Source organism: Delphinus delphis, chromosome 10, assembly GCF_949987515.2.
Source record: "Delphinus delphis chromosome 10, mDelDel1.2, whole genome shotgun sequence".
Lineage (NCBI taxonomy): Eukaryota > Metazoa > Chordata > Mammalia > Artiodactyla > Delphinidae > Delphinus > Delphinus delphis.
Window position 1 is genome coordinate 60,275,447 of NC_082692.2, and position 14,452 is coordinate 60,289,898.

The following is a 14,452-nucleotide window of genomic DNA, read 5'->3' on the forward strand; positions in this document are numbered from 1 at the left end:
TGGACCAAATTTCTAGGCAACATATTAGCAGGTCAGGCAGCACTGATGCTAAGTTCTGTGACCTGAGGACCTCTGAGTGCACGACTGTCTTTTTGTTTTAATTTTTTTTTCACGACTGTCTTAATGGGAGCCCCAGGATCAGGGATCTGGCTGACAATTCATAGAAGGTCACTGTAGCAGAGGCTGGTGATGTCCCAGGCTGTATCCCCCAGACCTACATGAGTTGCCTGCAGCCACAGGGGATGATCTGTGGCTCACTGATAGTTTCCCACCTCAGACCCGGCTCTCTCTCTTCTTCTCCATCTGAGGGATTTCTCAGGCACCAACCATGCAAACCTGGCTGTGTATGGAGTTTATGCCCACCCTGGGTGGGACCTCTCTCTACCAGTGGGAGATGGGAGACTAGGTAACGCTTCCCCGTCTTCTAGTAGGAGAATTCTGAGCTGTGATCCACATGACTTCTCAGTGGGTCCCTGGTGGGATGGAGCCCCAGTTGCCTATATTGTATCTTCATTGGCTTTTCTCATTTCCCCGTTTCACTCTTGGGTTTCCTGGGATCGCCTCTCTCATAAAACTACATCCAAATCCTTAATTCCAGACCTGTTTTTGGTGGAACCCAAACTAAGAATGCAAGGCACGGTAGCTGGGTACTATGGGAGATGCAATGACATCCAGAAAGTGGGTGTGGTTTCTCCAGGAGCCTAAAAAGTCAAGTTGATAGTAATGCAAGTAGCTGTGATGATGTGCCTACAGAAAGCAGAGGCAACATAACTAGATCTTCCATAAGGGTCACAGTTTCAAATAGTGCAATCCATTGCTTTTAGGCATTTAAACTTTCCAGGCTACATGTGTCCTTTTTGAGTTTAGAAAATACTGCTATGGGAAGGCCAGAGTCAGCATCACAAAGTTCAATATTCAGTTCATGGGGATCACAACCAGGAAGAGGTGAGGGCGAGGACACAGCATGATCACAGGCATAGAGCTGGGCATGAGCAGGGTTTATTCACAGAATATAAAATTAATCTGGTTGGGGGTCCATGAACTACCTGAAATTGTAAGCAAAGTGTGTGTGTGTGTGTGTGTGTGTGTGTGCGTGCGTGTGTGTGTGTGTGTTGTATGTACAGGTCTGTTTTTCTAGGGAGAGATTCTATAGCTTTAATCAGATTCTCTAAGGTGGCTCATGAGGTAAACCGTGAGGGAGGCGGCACTGAGGATTCCGAGGAGGCTTGTGATGGGGACTAAAAGTCACAGAATGTTAGTAAACTGTGCCCTGAATTATCACATTGAAACAATACTGACTGTGCCCTTGTGCTGTGTTCTAGGACAGCAATTTATAAAGTTATCTTATTCACTCATCACAACCATTCTTTGAAGCAGGTTCTAATATTAGCCCCATTTGACAGATGAGGAAACTGAGACCTAAAAAGATGCCTTGTCCAAGGTTACACAGCTGGATTTGAACTCGAGGAGGCTGACTCTAAACCCCGTAGCCTTAACCCCACACCAGTGGCCATCAGACTTTAATGCACAGAAGAATCACCAAGAGAGCTTGTTATAAGAGATGCCTGGGCACCATTCCCAGAATTTCTGATTTAGCAGCTCTGGGGCAGGGCCTGAGGATCTGCATTTCTAACAAGTTCCCAGGTGCTGCTGCGGCTGCTGGTCTGGGGGCCACACTTTGCAAACCCACTTTGAACTCTAAGCTTTCATCTCCAGAGAGGAGGGCATGGAGCCTCCAAGAGTTATGACTGAGCAGCAAAACCAAGATGAGAATCCGGTTCTATGGATTCTGAACCCGGGACTCTCCACACCACTCCTGCTTGGAGGAGGGCACAGCCTACTGAAAAATGTGTGTGTGCTTGCACGCACCCAGCTTTATTACCTGATGTGTGTCCAGCTCCGGGGGATGGCCGCTGGGGAAAGACAATTCCTTGCTTGGCTCCTCCGAGCCCACCCGGGCCCTTCTCCACCTCCTGGCCCTCCGATCTGCGGGGTGGGGGGCCTCCTCAGGCTCGCTGCTGTCTGAGGTCTCCCTGCTGGCTGCCTGGGGGTTGAAGTTCACGTCTAGCTCTCCCTGTAGACGCATCTTCTCGGCTGAGGGATTCCTGGGGGCCTTCCTCTGCAACCAGGACAGCCCGGCCCGGTGCCCAGCTTCCCGGGAAGAGCCTGCCGAGGAGGTTTCTGAGTCAGAGCACATGGCCTCGGGGTTGGGGGAGAGCCCAGAGTAGGCGGAGGAGCCTTGGTCTGAGCCCTGGGCTTGCGTGGGCTGAGGCTGGGGGTTCCTGGGCAGGCTCTGGGGCTGTGGGCACAGCGTGCTCAAGGCCTCCTTCCAGTCAAAGTCCTCCTCGCTGTCAGAGCCCATCTCATCGTAGGCGGACGCCACGCTGGAGGCCGCCTCCAGGGCCTGAAACGTGCCACTCTTAGGTTTGGCCAGCAGGCGGGTTGGGGGCAGAGCCCCATCCTTCAGGGCCATCCAGTTCCCGTCAGGGCTCTGCAAAACTGGGGCCACATCTGCAGGCAGGAGGGAGAGAGAAATCAGAGAGGGGCTGGTACCGCCTTAGAACAAGGGGCCCCGCGAAGACCTCCCCTGTGCCCCTCTTCCTAGAGCACTTTCTGGTCTTCCCGCCCATACGTGGCCTCCTCCTTCCCTGAGTTGCTGTGACAGACTGTCTGGTTCATTCCATGATCCAACTTGGGTTCTGGCTGATCACGCACAGGGCTGGGCCCTCCTCCCCGATGACAAGGGCCCTGCGGCAGGGTCTGGGTCTCAGTCATCTCTTTGGCCTGCACTGTCCCAAAGCCAGCTCGTGCAGAGGAAAGAGCAGAGGCTGGGAAGTCAGAGGGCCAGGGCAGAGAGCACGCTCAGCCACTTAGCCGCTGTGTGAGTCTCCGAGCTTGGGTCTCTGGTTGGTGAAAAGGGTACAGCTAATACTTCTCTGGGCTGCTGAGAGGACGAAATGAGGTGAGGCTTATAGAGTGTGTTACACATACCTGCTCAGAGCAAAAGATGAATTCTTAACAGCTCTTTCCCCCTTGCCTATAAATGAGGCCACTGTAGGGCAGGGCAAAGAACAAGAACTTTGAATTCCGGCAGAGCTAGGGCTGAGCCCCAGTCCTGGCCATTACTAGCAGGTGACCTTGGTCAGAGAGCATCTCTGAGCCTGTTTCCTGACCTGTCAGTGGGGACAGTGTGACCCTCCCGGGCTGTCAGAGGATTTTTATGAGACAACATATGTGAAGCATCCATCACAGTGCCTACTACAATGAGGGCCCCCAACTATTTTTATCCTCCATCTATTGAATTGAATTATACCATTATTATTTAACACCTGACTGGATCGGCACCTGTGTACTCCTTGTACATGTGTATAGAAGACAGATATGTTTATACCCTACGTCTGTACTCTATAGTTCCTCTTCTGTACTACAACAACACTGTTTCCACTGACTGTGTGAACATTCAAAAGAGAGGCTAACCAGGGTATTATTACCTTTGACATGTTATGGGCTCTACCTGTGATAATAGTAGGTCTTCTGGGGAAAAGGGCTCTATTTTGTTGGCGTCTTCCCCAGTGCCATGCCCCAAGATCGACAGTCAGGTAGTGCAGAAGGCAGTGACTAAAGGGCCCATCAGGGTTTCTCCAGAAATGCTCAGGCTGTCTCTCAGTTGGAGCTAGTAATGGCCAATGGGCAGCAATCTTGCTTTTCCTAAGGCTTTCTCTGGTTACTAGAGACTGTGCTGGCTGCCCTGAGGCAGGATGGAATCACCACCTCCTGGGAGCAGCCCTGACTAATGACTGGGGAGCTAGGGGATAAGTACCCCAGCTCCCTTGCCCATTGGAACTCTTGGAGTTCCCCAGTGAGGAGGGCTCATCACCCATGGTCGTACCCTGCTTCATAACAAGTCATTTGTTGCCTATTTTCACTTCCCTGTATCATATCCCTACTCTCCTCCCTGTGGTTCCAGGTTCACCTCCAAATAAACTATAGGCCCTCAGATCTTTTTTTTTTTTTATGGCCTTTATTATGTTGAGATAGGTTCCCTCTATGCACACTTTCTGGAGAGTTGTTTTTTTTTTTTATCATAAATGGGTGTTGAATTTTGCCAAAAGCTTTTTCTGCATCTATTGAGATGATCATATGGTTTTTATTCTTCTGTTAATATGGTGTATCACATTGATTGATTTGTGTATATTGAAGAATCCTTGCATTCCTGGGATAAATCCCACTTGATCGTGGTGTATGAGCCTTTTAATGTGCTGTTGGATTCTGATTGCTACTATTTTGTTGAGGATTTTTGCATCTATATTCATCAGTGATATTGGTCTGTAATTTTCTTTTTTTGTAGTATATTTGTCTGGTTTTGGTATCAGGGTGATGGTGGCCTCATAGAATGAGTTTGGGAGTTTTCCTTCCTCTGCAATTTCTTGGAAGAGTTTGAGGATGGGTGTTAGCGCTTCTCTAAATGTTTGATAGAATTCACCTGTGAAGCCATCTGGTCCTGGACTTTCGTTCATTGGAAGATTTTTAATCAGTTTCAATATCATTTCTTGTGATTGGTCTGTTCATATTTTCTATTTCTTCCTGGTTCAGTCTTGGAAGGTTATACGTTTCTAAGAATTTGTCCATTTCTTCCAGGTTGTCCATTTTATTGGCATAGAGTTGCTTGTGGTAGTCTCTTAGGATGTTTTGTATTTCTGTGGTGTCTGTTGTACTTCTCCTTTTTCATTTCTAATTTCATTGATTTGAGTCCTCTCCCTCTTTTTCTTGATGAGTCTGGCTAATGGTTTATCAATTTTGTTTATCTTCTCAAAGAACCAGCTTTTAGTTTTATTGATCTTTGCTATTGTTTTCTTTGTTTCTCTTTCATTTATTTCTGCTCTGATCTTTATGATTTCTTTCCTTCTGCTAACTTTGGGTTTTGTTTGTTCTTCTTTCTCTAGTTCCTTTAGGTGTAAGGTTAGATTGTTTATTTGAGATTTTTCTTGTTTCTTGAATAGGCTTGTATTGCTATAAACTTCCCTGTTAGAACTGCTTTTGCTGCATCCCATAGGTTTTGGATCGTCATGTTTTCATTGTAATTTGTCTCTAGTTATTTTTTTATTTCATCTTTGATTTCTTCAGTGATCTCTTGCTTATTTAATAACATATTGTTTAGCCTCCATGTGTTTGTGTTTTTTACGTTTTTTTTTTCCCTGTAATTGATTTCTAATCTCACAGTGCTGTGGTCAGAAAAGATGCTTGATAGGGGGCTTCCCTGGTGGCACAGTGGTTGAGAGTCCGCCTGTCGATGCAGGGGACACGGGTTCGTACCCCGGTCTGGAAAGATCCCACATGCCGCGGAGCGGCTGGGCCCCTGAGCCATGGCCACTGAGCCTGCACATCCGGAGCCTGTGCTCCGCAACGGGAGAGGCCACAACAGTGAGAGGCCCGCGTACTGCAAAAAAAAAAAGATGCTTGATATCAGTTTTTCTTAAATTTACTGAGGCTTGATTTGTGACCCAAGATGTGATCTATCCTAGAGAATGTTCTGTGTGCACTTGAGAAGAAAGTGTAATCTGCTGTTTTGGGGTGGAATGTCCTATAAATATCAATTAAATCTATCTGGTCTATTGTTTCACTTAAAGCTTATGTTTCCTTATTAATTTTCTGTCTGGATGATATGTCCATTGTTGTAAGTGAGGTGTGAAAATCCCCCACTATTATTGTGTTACTGTCGATTTCCTCTTTTATAGCTGTTAGCAGTTGCCTTATGTATTAAGGTGCTCCTGTGTTGGGTGCATATATATTTATGATTGTTATATCTTCTTCTTGGATTGATCCCTTGATCATTATGTAGTGTCCTTCCTTGTCTCATGTAACATTCTTTATTTTGAAGTCTATTTTATCTGATATGAGTATTGCTACTCCAGCTTTCCTTTGACTTTCATTTGCATAGAATATCTTTTTCCATCCCCTCACTTTCAGTCTGAATGTGTCCCTAGGTCTGAAGTGGGTCTCTTGTAGACAGCATATATATGGGTCTTGTTTTTGTATCCATTCAGCAAGCCTGTGTCTTTGGTTGGAGCACTTAATCCATTCATATTTAAGGTAATTATTGATATGTATGTTCCTATTACCATTTTCTTAATTGTTGTGGGTTTGTTTTTGTAGGTCCTTTTCTTCTCTTGTTTTTCCCACTTAGAGAAGTTTCTTTAGCATTTGTTGTAGAGATGGTTTGGTGGTGCTGAATTCTCTTAGCTTTTGCTTGTCTGTAACGGTTTTGATTTCTCCATCAAATCTGAATGAGATCCTTGCCGGGTAGAGTAATCTTGATTGTAGGTTCTTCTCTTTCATCACTTTAAGTATATCATGCCACTCCCTTCTGGCTTGTAGAGTTTCTGCTGAGAAATCAGCTGTTAACCTTATGGGAGTTCCCTTGTATGTTGTTTGTCATTTTCCCTTGTTGCTTTCAATGAGTTTTCTTTGTCTTTAATTTTTGTCAGTTTGACTACTATGTGTCTCGGCGTGTTTCTCCTGTACGGGACTCTCTGTGCTTCACGGACTTGGGCGGCTATTTCCTTTCCCATGTTAGCGAAGTTTTCAACTATAATCTCTTCAAGTATTTTCTCAGGTCGTTTCTCTCTCTCTTCTCCTTCTGAGACCCCTATAATGTGAATGTTGTTGCGTTTAATGTTGTCCCAGAGGTCTCTTAGGCTGCCTTCATTTCTTTTCATTCTTTTTTCTTTTTTTCTGTTCCGCAGCAGTGAATTCCACCATTCTGTCTTCCAGGTCACGTATCAGTTCTTCTGCCTGTCAGTTATTCTGCTATTGATTCCTTTTAGTGTAGTTTTCATTTCAGTTATTGTATTGTTCATATCTGTTTGTTTGTTCTTTAATTCTTCTAGGTCTTTCTTATATATTTCTTGCATCTTGTCGATCTTTGCCTCCGTTCTTTTTCTGAGGTCCTGGATCATCTTCACTATCATTATTCTGAATTCTTTTTCTGGAAGGTTGCCCATCTCCACTTCATTTAGTTGTTTTTCTGGGGTTTTATCTTGTTCCTTCATGTGGTACATAGCCCTCTGCCTTTTCATTTTGTCTATCTTTCTGTGAATGTGGTTTTTGTTCCACAGGCTGCAGGATTGTAAATGTTCTTGCTTCTGCTGTCTCTCGGATCTTTGTATTAGGGTCCATTTCTGGGGTAAGCCAAACAGACACACACATGATGCAAACGTGCAGACTTGTCCCGTCAGTGGAGCATTCACTCTCAGGGGAAAGGTGTATCCTTGGGGCCTTACAATTAGTCACTAAGTCTGCCCTCAGGACCATCTTTGGGGCTCTGAATCTGATGCTTCTTCTTAGTGGCACACCCTTGGCCTTCTCTCCTTGAGGAGTTGGCTACTCTGTTCTCTGAGCTTTGCCAAAAAGCTTTCTTTTTTTTTTTTAACACTTAAACTATATCTTATTTTTGTGGTTGTCTATCCCGCCCCCCATCCCCCACCCCTGACCATAGCTCCTTGAGAGCAGGGCCACCTCTTCTTCACTGCTGGACCCCCAGCCCCTGGCCAGTTCTGCAACCCATCCTGGGCTGGTAAAGACCACTCGCTTGTGAACACAGGCACCCACAGGCTGCAGGGGAAGATGGGGCACTTAATGTGCGGCTCTACATGAGTCCAGCTGTCTGCAGCCTCTCCTGGGGCAATGGGAGGAAGCCAAAGAGAGAAGGCCCTAGTGATGCTACTCTGTGCCTGCCTCCAGGGTTGGCTGTGTTGTAGATGTGGTCCTGGATTCTCCTCCAACACCCACTACATGGTGGGCTGGGGTCTGCCCATCACCAGCTCCTCTCTTCTTCTGCCTTTTATAATTCCAGATTGCATGTTGCTCTGGGAAAGCTAGAAGTTGGCCAGTTTTTATCTCAGCAGAAGCAGGGATGGCTCCATAAATGCCCAACCCCATGAAAACCTTGGTTGTCAAGCTGCATTGTGGGAAATTCTCAGAGCTCTGCCTGGGCTCCAGTACCATGTTCCCTTTGTGCACTGGGACACCCTCTGGGACCCTGCTCTCCTCCATCCTCTCCTTTCTCCAAATTCTCACTCTTTCATAATTGTGCAGACAACTCACAGTTAGAAACTCAAGATCAGCAACTGTACCCTGATCTTTATTTCCCAGTAATGAGCACATGCTGTGTATATGGCAGATGCTCAGTCAAGGTCTACGAAGTGAAAATGTGTTTGGGGGGGACATGGATTACTTGCTGTAAGCACTGTCAAGACTGAAGACTGAAGGTGGGTTTACTCAGCCCACAGTGTCCCCTACAGCTGACCTCAACCATGGACCAACAGGCTCCAGAGCCAACCTTTCCCCTGAAGCATAAACAGAACTGCTGAAAATAGCCCAGTTGATGTTACCCTTCTAAGATGACCTCTGCCTCTGGCCCTCCTCTGTTCTACATTTGTGCTCTGCTGAGACTGAGAAGTGCCCCCAGGGAATAACCTGCTTCCTGCTAAACGGATCAGACATCTTTCAAGACTTCTGGGGTTGGCCTGGACATTTTAGCATGTCAAGGACCAAGCAGTCCTCGGAAAAACCAGCAGTTTTCCATACAAGTGCTTTATATTTTTTATTTTAAATCTTCATCCTGAGAGATGCATGGATTTTTTTTTTTTTTTTTTTTTTTTTTTGTGGTACGCGGGCCTCTCACTGTTGCGGCCTCTCCCATTGCGGAGCACAGGCTCCGGACATGCAGGCTCAGCAGCCATGGCTCACGGGCCCAGCCGCTCCGTGGCATGTGGGATCTTCCCGGACCGGGGCACGAACCCGTGTCCCCTGCATCGGCAGGCAGACTCTCAACCACTGCGCCACCAGGGAAGCCCCAGAGATGCATGGATTTTTGAGCCAAGTATGAAATCATTTTTCTGTGTGTGATGTTGTTGAACTAAGTTTTTTGTTTCTATGCAACTGATAAATTACACATGGGTGCGTTAGTTTAGAGAAATTTATGCACAAAATCATGTTTTGAAAACCAAGATCCTTTGCAAATTTTTCTGGAATGCTCATAATTCAGCAGGAACGGTTTTGTGAAATGGAGTGTCTTTTACAAGTGCTTATAATACCACCTAAATTTGTTAGTTTCTAAGTCTGAACTTTGAAATGCTCTTTCTTTGTTGTTATTTGTTTACTTTTATGGTGTGGAGACACTTATTACCATGAGTAGTTGAAAAGCCCTGCAAATGTTTGAGGACCACATTAGCTGTGGTATCTTGGATACTGCAGTGAATGCCTGCTAGGTTGGATTGGTGTTCCTGGCCTACATATAATAAGACACCTTCTCCTAGTCCACATAGAACACGTAGCTGAAGGGGTCTGTGTAGCCAAGTAATCTGAACACACTTGCCCACTGTCTCACGGGTCTCAGAAGGAAAACTGCCCATGTGGGAAACATGTCCACATTATATATTGTGTGCTGTGTGAGAGACCTCATGACTTGGTGGCCCAGCTGTCCCAAACGGGCACATCCCACTCAGACTGATGGTAGGAAGGGCTGAGCAACCACACGACAGCCGAGAAGCCTCCCAACAGCATTTTTGAAACCCATAGACCAAGCACATGCTACTTAGAACAGTTACTTGTCTCATCCAGCCTGTCCACGCTCTTCCAGCTGGGCAATGCCTCCTCCTCCCTCAGCTGCTGGTCCCTCGGCTGCCTCGATGCAGCCTCCAGCGAAGAGGTCCTCAGGGCATCTTCTCTGCTGAGTGGGAACGCAGACTGTGACCGCTGTGGAAAGAAAAGAGGGGAAGGGGTGACCTTGTAAGGCACAGTCCCCAGGAGGAGTGCCTTCAGATCTGCAGGCGTCCCACTGCATGGAGAAGACACAGCTGATGGTAATGTCTTTTCTCGTGTTGAGGTTTAGAAGTTGCACATCAGAGCATCATGCCATATAATGGCACAAATGGTTCCTGTTTATTCCATTGCAAGCACGCAGGCCTGCCAGAAAGCATCAGAGATGTGGTAGAATCCGACAGAGCAGGTTCTCACATGGCTCCTGTTTCCCCAGCCATTCTTTCGGCCAAGATTTCTTAGGGCCAACTGTGTGTGATGAAAATGAGAGCATCTTCCCTTCAAAGACCTCCAAACCTGAGCATTTCAGCGGTGTAAGTAGAAAGTTATCGCACAATCTAAGGGCTGCAATAGACAAGTGAACCAAGGATGATCAGTCCACAAGCCCAGAGCCTTTGCAACACATTCCCATTTAGTTAAAAAAAGGAAAATAAACTCTACCCTAAGGGCAAGTGGTAGAAAAGGGATTTCAAATGACTGACAAGAAACATGTTTGAGCTGTATACGTTACAAATGTTATACTGAGAATCTGAAGCTCAAATGTTCTGTGTAGGGAATTTCATCAAACAGAAAGAGACCAATTTTTTCCATTGTCATTTAATGAAAGAATTCCCTTCTATTGGTGATTTACTTTGATCTTTTTTATGGGTGAAACAGGAACAAAAGCGTCTCTGAGCTAGGAAGCAAAGTATCCATCTCTGACTCAGGCCCCAGGCAGTTTGGCGCCACCAGCTGGTCAACCTCAACAACAACACTCCTGCTGCCTTCTCTCCCGGCAGGAACTGGCTCATCTTGGTAACTTGCTTCCTCTCCCGCTACAGGTCCTGAGAGTAGGAGACAAGAGGGGAGCATGTTTGGAGAGCTGTGGGCAGGGCCCTCGGGCGGCTGAGGCTGGACTCAGGACTCAGCTGTATCTGGGCTCCAAGACCACCTCTGCCACAACACCTTGGCTGAGTGACTCAATTTGTTGAGAAGCAGAAACCTTATCTTGCACTGCACACAGTAATTGCATAATAAGTGTGAGCTTTAAAAAGGTGTTTGAGAATAACAAAGGAGAATAGCAAACACCGGATCCAGGATATATAGGTGAGAAAATTGAGCATCATGACCAGGGTTTTGGGAGAGGACAATGCACTCTGTAGCCTTGCCCCGAAGGATGGTTAACCAGTCTGAGAAAAGACTCAGAGAGGGCTGAGGATCGAGCCCCAGCATCACCATCATTGCAGGCTAGGCCAGGGCCCAGCAGCCTGCAGACATAGGGCATCTGGCACACTTTTTTGGAGAGGGTGGTACAGCCAGTTCTGGTCCAGAAAGAGTCATAGGAAACCTCTTCTATTTCCCCTCACAAGACCTTGAGGCCGATCCAGGAGGAAGATGGGTTTGCATAACAAATACGGAACGCTTTAAGCTGTGTACCAAGGGTCACAAACTGCTTCCCACCCCTTTGATTACAGAAGAGAGTATGACGGGTCTCCAGACCTGCCGTTCGATGCAGCGGTCACAGGTTAATGCGGCCCAGGAGTGGAGGAGCTCTCCCCCTCTTATCGATTAGATGAGATTCAGTGTGCCTTCAGTTCAAACAGGCCACGGTCTGTGGAAAACCTCTTCCTCAAGCTGGGCTGAGGGTCTTGGCTGCTTGTATTCTTGCTGTGTTATACGACACTCTATTGCAGCATCTGTATTTTTGCCTGGTGCAAGCAACTGAGGGAGGTTAATGGACTGCTAATGGTGACATCCTCAGCCCCTGGCACAGTAACTGGTACGGAACTGGAAATCAATGAATGTTTACTGTGGAGTGAATGTGATTTGGGCCGGGCTACAGGATAGGTTTTCAGAAGCCTGATTATGATAATGATGATCTTACTAACTTCTTGGATGAGACTGGGGATCAAGAAAAACAAAGAAGAAGCCCACTGTCATCCTCACTTATGTCACGGAGGGCAAGGTCTTGGAGGAGAGAAAAGCTAACACACACGTCAAGTGGCTCTCAGTTGGGTACCAGTTCCATCATTCTGAGGGCACAGCAAGCACTGACCCTGTCTCTAGCGCCCTGAACAGCTCTGATACTTCACAACAACCAAGGTTTTCTTGGGGTTGGGTATTCAGGGAGCCATCTATAATTTTGTGAAATCCTTCACAGATGATGAGCAGCTATCACAGAGGCAGAGATTAAGGGTGACAATCTGTTGGCAAGTGAAGTTATTAAAAATGAATAAAAAAAAATCCTTCCATGGCAAACCCCCATATATTCAGGGGAACGTACCCTTGACATGTCTCCCACCTTGGACTGTCAAGAAAACCCCCCTTCTGTGTGATTGCACAGCTCTTCCTGTCTCTCCTACAGTCCTATTCCAACATATCGACTCCTCCACAGACTGTGAGTTCCTTGAAGACAGGGATGGTCTTTTGGATGTGACCCTCGGTCCCATGTTTGTGACTGAATTTGTAGGATGTAAGACACAAGTGTGGCCCTAAGGAGCTGATGGCCTATTGCCAGGTGCAGTATTACTGCAGCCTCACCTGAGCTGTTTTCTGTACCTTGGTCTTTATTTTTCTATCTTCAAACTTCTCACTGTAGATCACTGAATACATGTTTGAAAGAGAGGAAATGATAGTATTTCATTTTGCAATGGCTCAAACAATATTTTATTTCTGTATGTGTGTGTCTGTAGGAGGTGGCTGGGCTCCATTTCTATAGGACAAAAATGCTCCCTCACCTACGAAAGCCAAGATCAAAAAATGAAAAGTCCTTCTGTGGTCCCAACAGGGAAGATGGGATCTATGTTTTTCATGAGTTGAGGATGCCAGGCTTTTGTAATCTATTTCAGGCAAGCCATTGTTTCAAACTAGGAAAAACAGCTGTACCCTGACAATCACAATGAGCTGACTCCAGCGCGTCTCAGGACACTGCTGGCCTGCTGTCTCCAGCCAGGGTGGAAAAGCCCCAGACCCTAGACCCAGTTTTGCCACAAACTCATTGCAGTAAACGTATTGCCCAGAAGATGGCGCAACCACGACATTTTTACTTGCCAGTTGGTTCAACCTCTGTGGCTCTCGGGAAGTGATGGGATTACTTGATTAATTTATTTGCCTTGTTTCCCTGGCTGGGCCCTCTGTGGCCACCCTTTCGTTCCCACCCACAGCTTTTGTTTTTCTTCCTCTTACCCACCCTAGGGTCCATGGAAGAAACAGGGCTGGTGATGTCAGGTCGGGCGGGCCTGAGTTACAGTGTCTGCATGTCTGTGCTGGGGGGCTGGGCATGGAGGGTGGAGTCCATGGGTTCAGGAATGTTAGCATGCCAGCAAAGCCTTGCAAAGATGGACTGCGAAGTTCAAACAGGCCCCGCCTCTTAACTCTTTGGGCATGAATGGGTAATGTGTTGGGTAGAGGGTCCATGCCAGCTCCTCTTGCTATGTGGGATCTTGGGAGGATCTCTTCTAAGCTTCAGTTTCCTCACAGAAAGGAATCAGTGCCATGTCTAGCACACAGAATGAACTCAGTAAATATCAGTCACAATAATAGCATTTATTAAGCTCTGCCACTGAGCCAGGGCAAGACCTCCATCCCCTCACTCAGTCCTATTGGGTGCACATGAGTGAGTTGCGGCAGCCTGGAATAACTTGCCCAAGCACAAGGTTGGTGCAGGGCTTGACCTTGGGTCTGTCTGGCTCCGAGGTGATGCTCTTCCATGCCCTCTTGCTGCTGTGCCTGACACCCTTTGCTGAAAACCTGGGGACAAGGCACTCCTGGCTAACATGCTCCAACCCAGCAGGACCTGCCATCCAAACCAGCTGGTTCTGAAGCTTTAGGCAAAACTTGCAGTGTGATCATCAGTTACCTTTGTTAAAGCTTCCTCTGCAGCCGCTGGTCCCCCGTGTGGGCAGCAGCGTCCTGTTCTCCCTGTATTTCTTGGAATGTTATATTGTTGCTATGACTGCAATGATTATCATCATTGCCACCAGGGCAGGCTCCCTGGGGCACCGATCATGGCTTCAAAATAAGTCTTTGCTCTCAAGGAGCCCACGTCATAAAACAGGGAGAGAATGTTTTTAGTATCAAGGGTTTATGGGCAAAGGGATCGATAACAGTGTTCATATGAATAACAACTGAGGCATAGCTTTGCTTTGTATTTTTAGGGTTGGGCATAGTCATTAAATTCAATCCAATAATTATAACAATAATGAAAAATACTTTAGGTCTGTACTATAGTCATTTAAAGGAGTGAGCAAATGTGAGGGAGGAAAATGACAAAAGCACAAAGGGAAAAGGCTGAGGAAAATAGGGAAGGATAGAGAAGAGACAGAGTCAGACAGAGATGGACCTTAGTCCCTGGGCATAGCATATGCCTAGCCTCTGCTGTCATCATTATTATCAATAGGATCACCATATTAATACAGAGATGACTTTTTATATACACGCGCCCAAAGAGATAGGCACTAAATGAATTATAACCCCTGCACTGCTGCCTTTCAGGATATTGCATCTTAAGGCTTTGAAAGCTAGATTGCACTGACCCCCCTACTGGCAGAGAACCACACAATAAAGGAGGAAATTAAAAAGTGGACAATCACACTGAACTTTCTTTCAAGAGAGTAGATGAGAAATCCTGTCAGCATGGGGATGGATTAAGTTT

The 14,452-nt window shown here is 46.5% G+C and overlaps 1 protein-coding gene and 1 long non-coding RNA gene across 4 annotated transcripts in view; one reads left to right on the forward strand and one right to left on the reverse strand.

Annotated features, from left to right (window-relative positions):
- LOC132432215 (uncharacterized) overlaps positions 1 to 14,452 on the forward strand; it is a 266,402-nt gene that overhangs the window by 178,088 nt on the left and 73,862 nt on the right. The gene's annotated exons all lie outside the window — the stretch shown is intronic.
- The window catches only part of MYRIP (myosin VIIA and Rab interacting protein), a 217,716-nt gene that overhangs the window by 55,799 nt on the left and 147,465 nt on the right, over positions 1 to 14,452 (reverse strand). For both annotated transcript variants that reach the window (XM_060022307.1, XM_060022306.1), the window contains exons 9-10: positions 9,609 to 9,756; positions 1,883 to 2,511 (exon numbers count right to left, since the gene is read on the reverse strand). In XM_060022307.1, the coding sequence (XP_059878290.1) occupies positions 1,883 to 2,511; positions 9,609 to 9,756 (777 nt within the window). The remainder of the gene's footprint in view (positions 1 to 1,882; positions 2,512 to 9,608; positions 9,757 to 14,452) is intronic.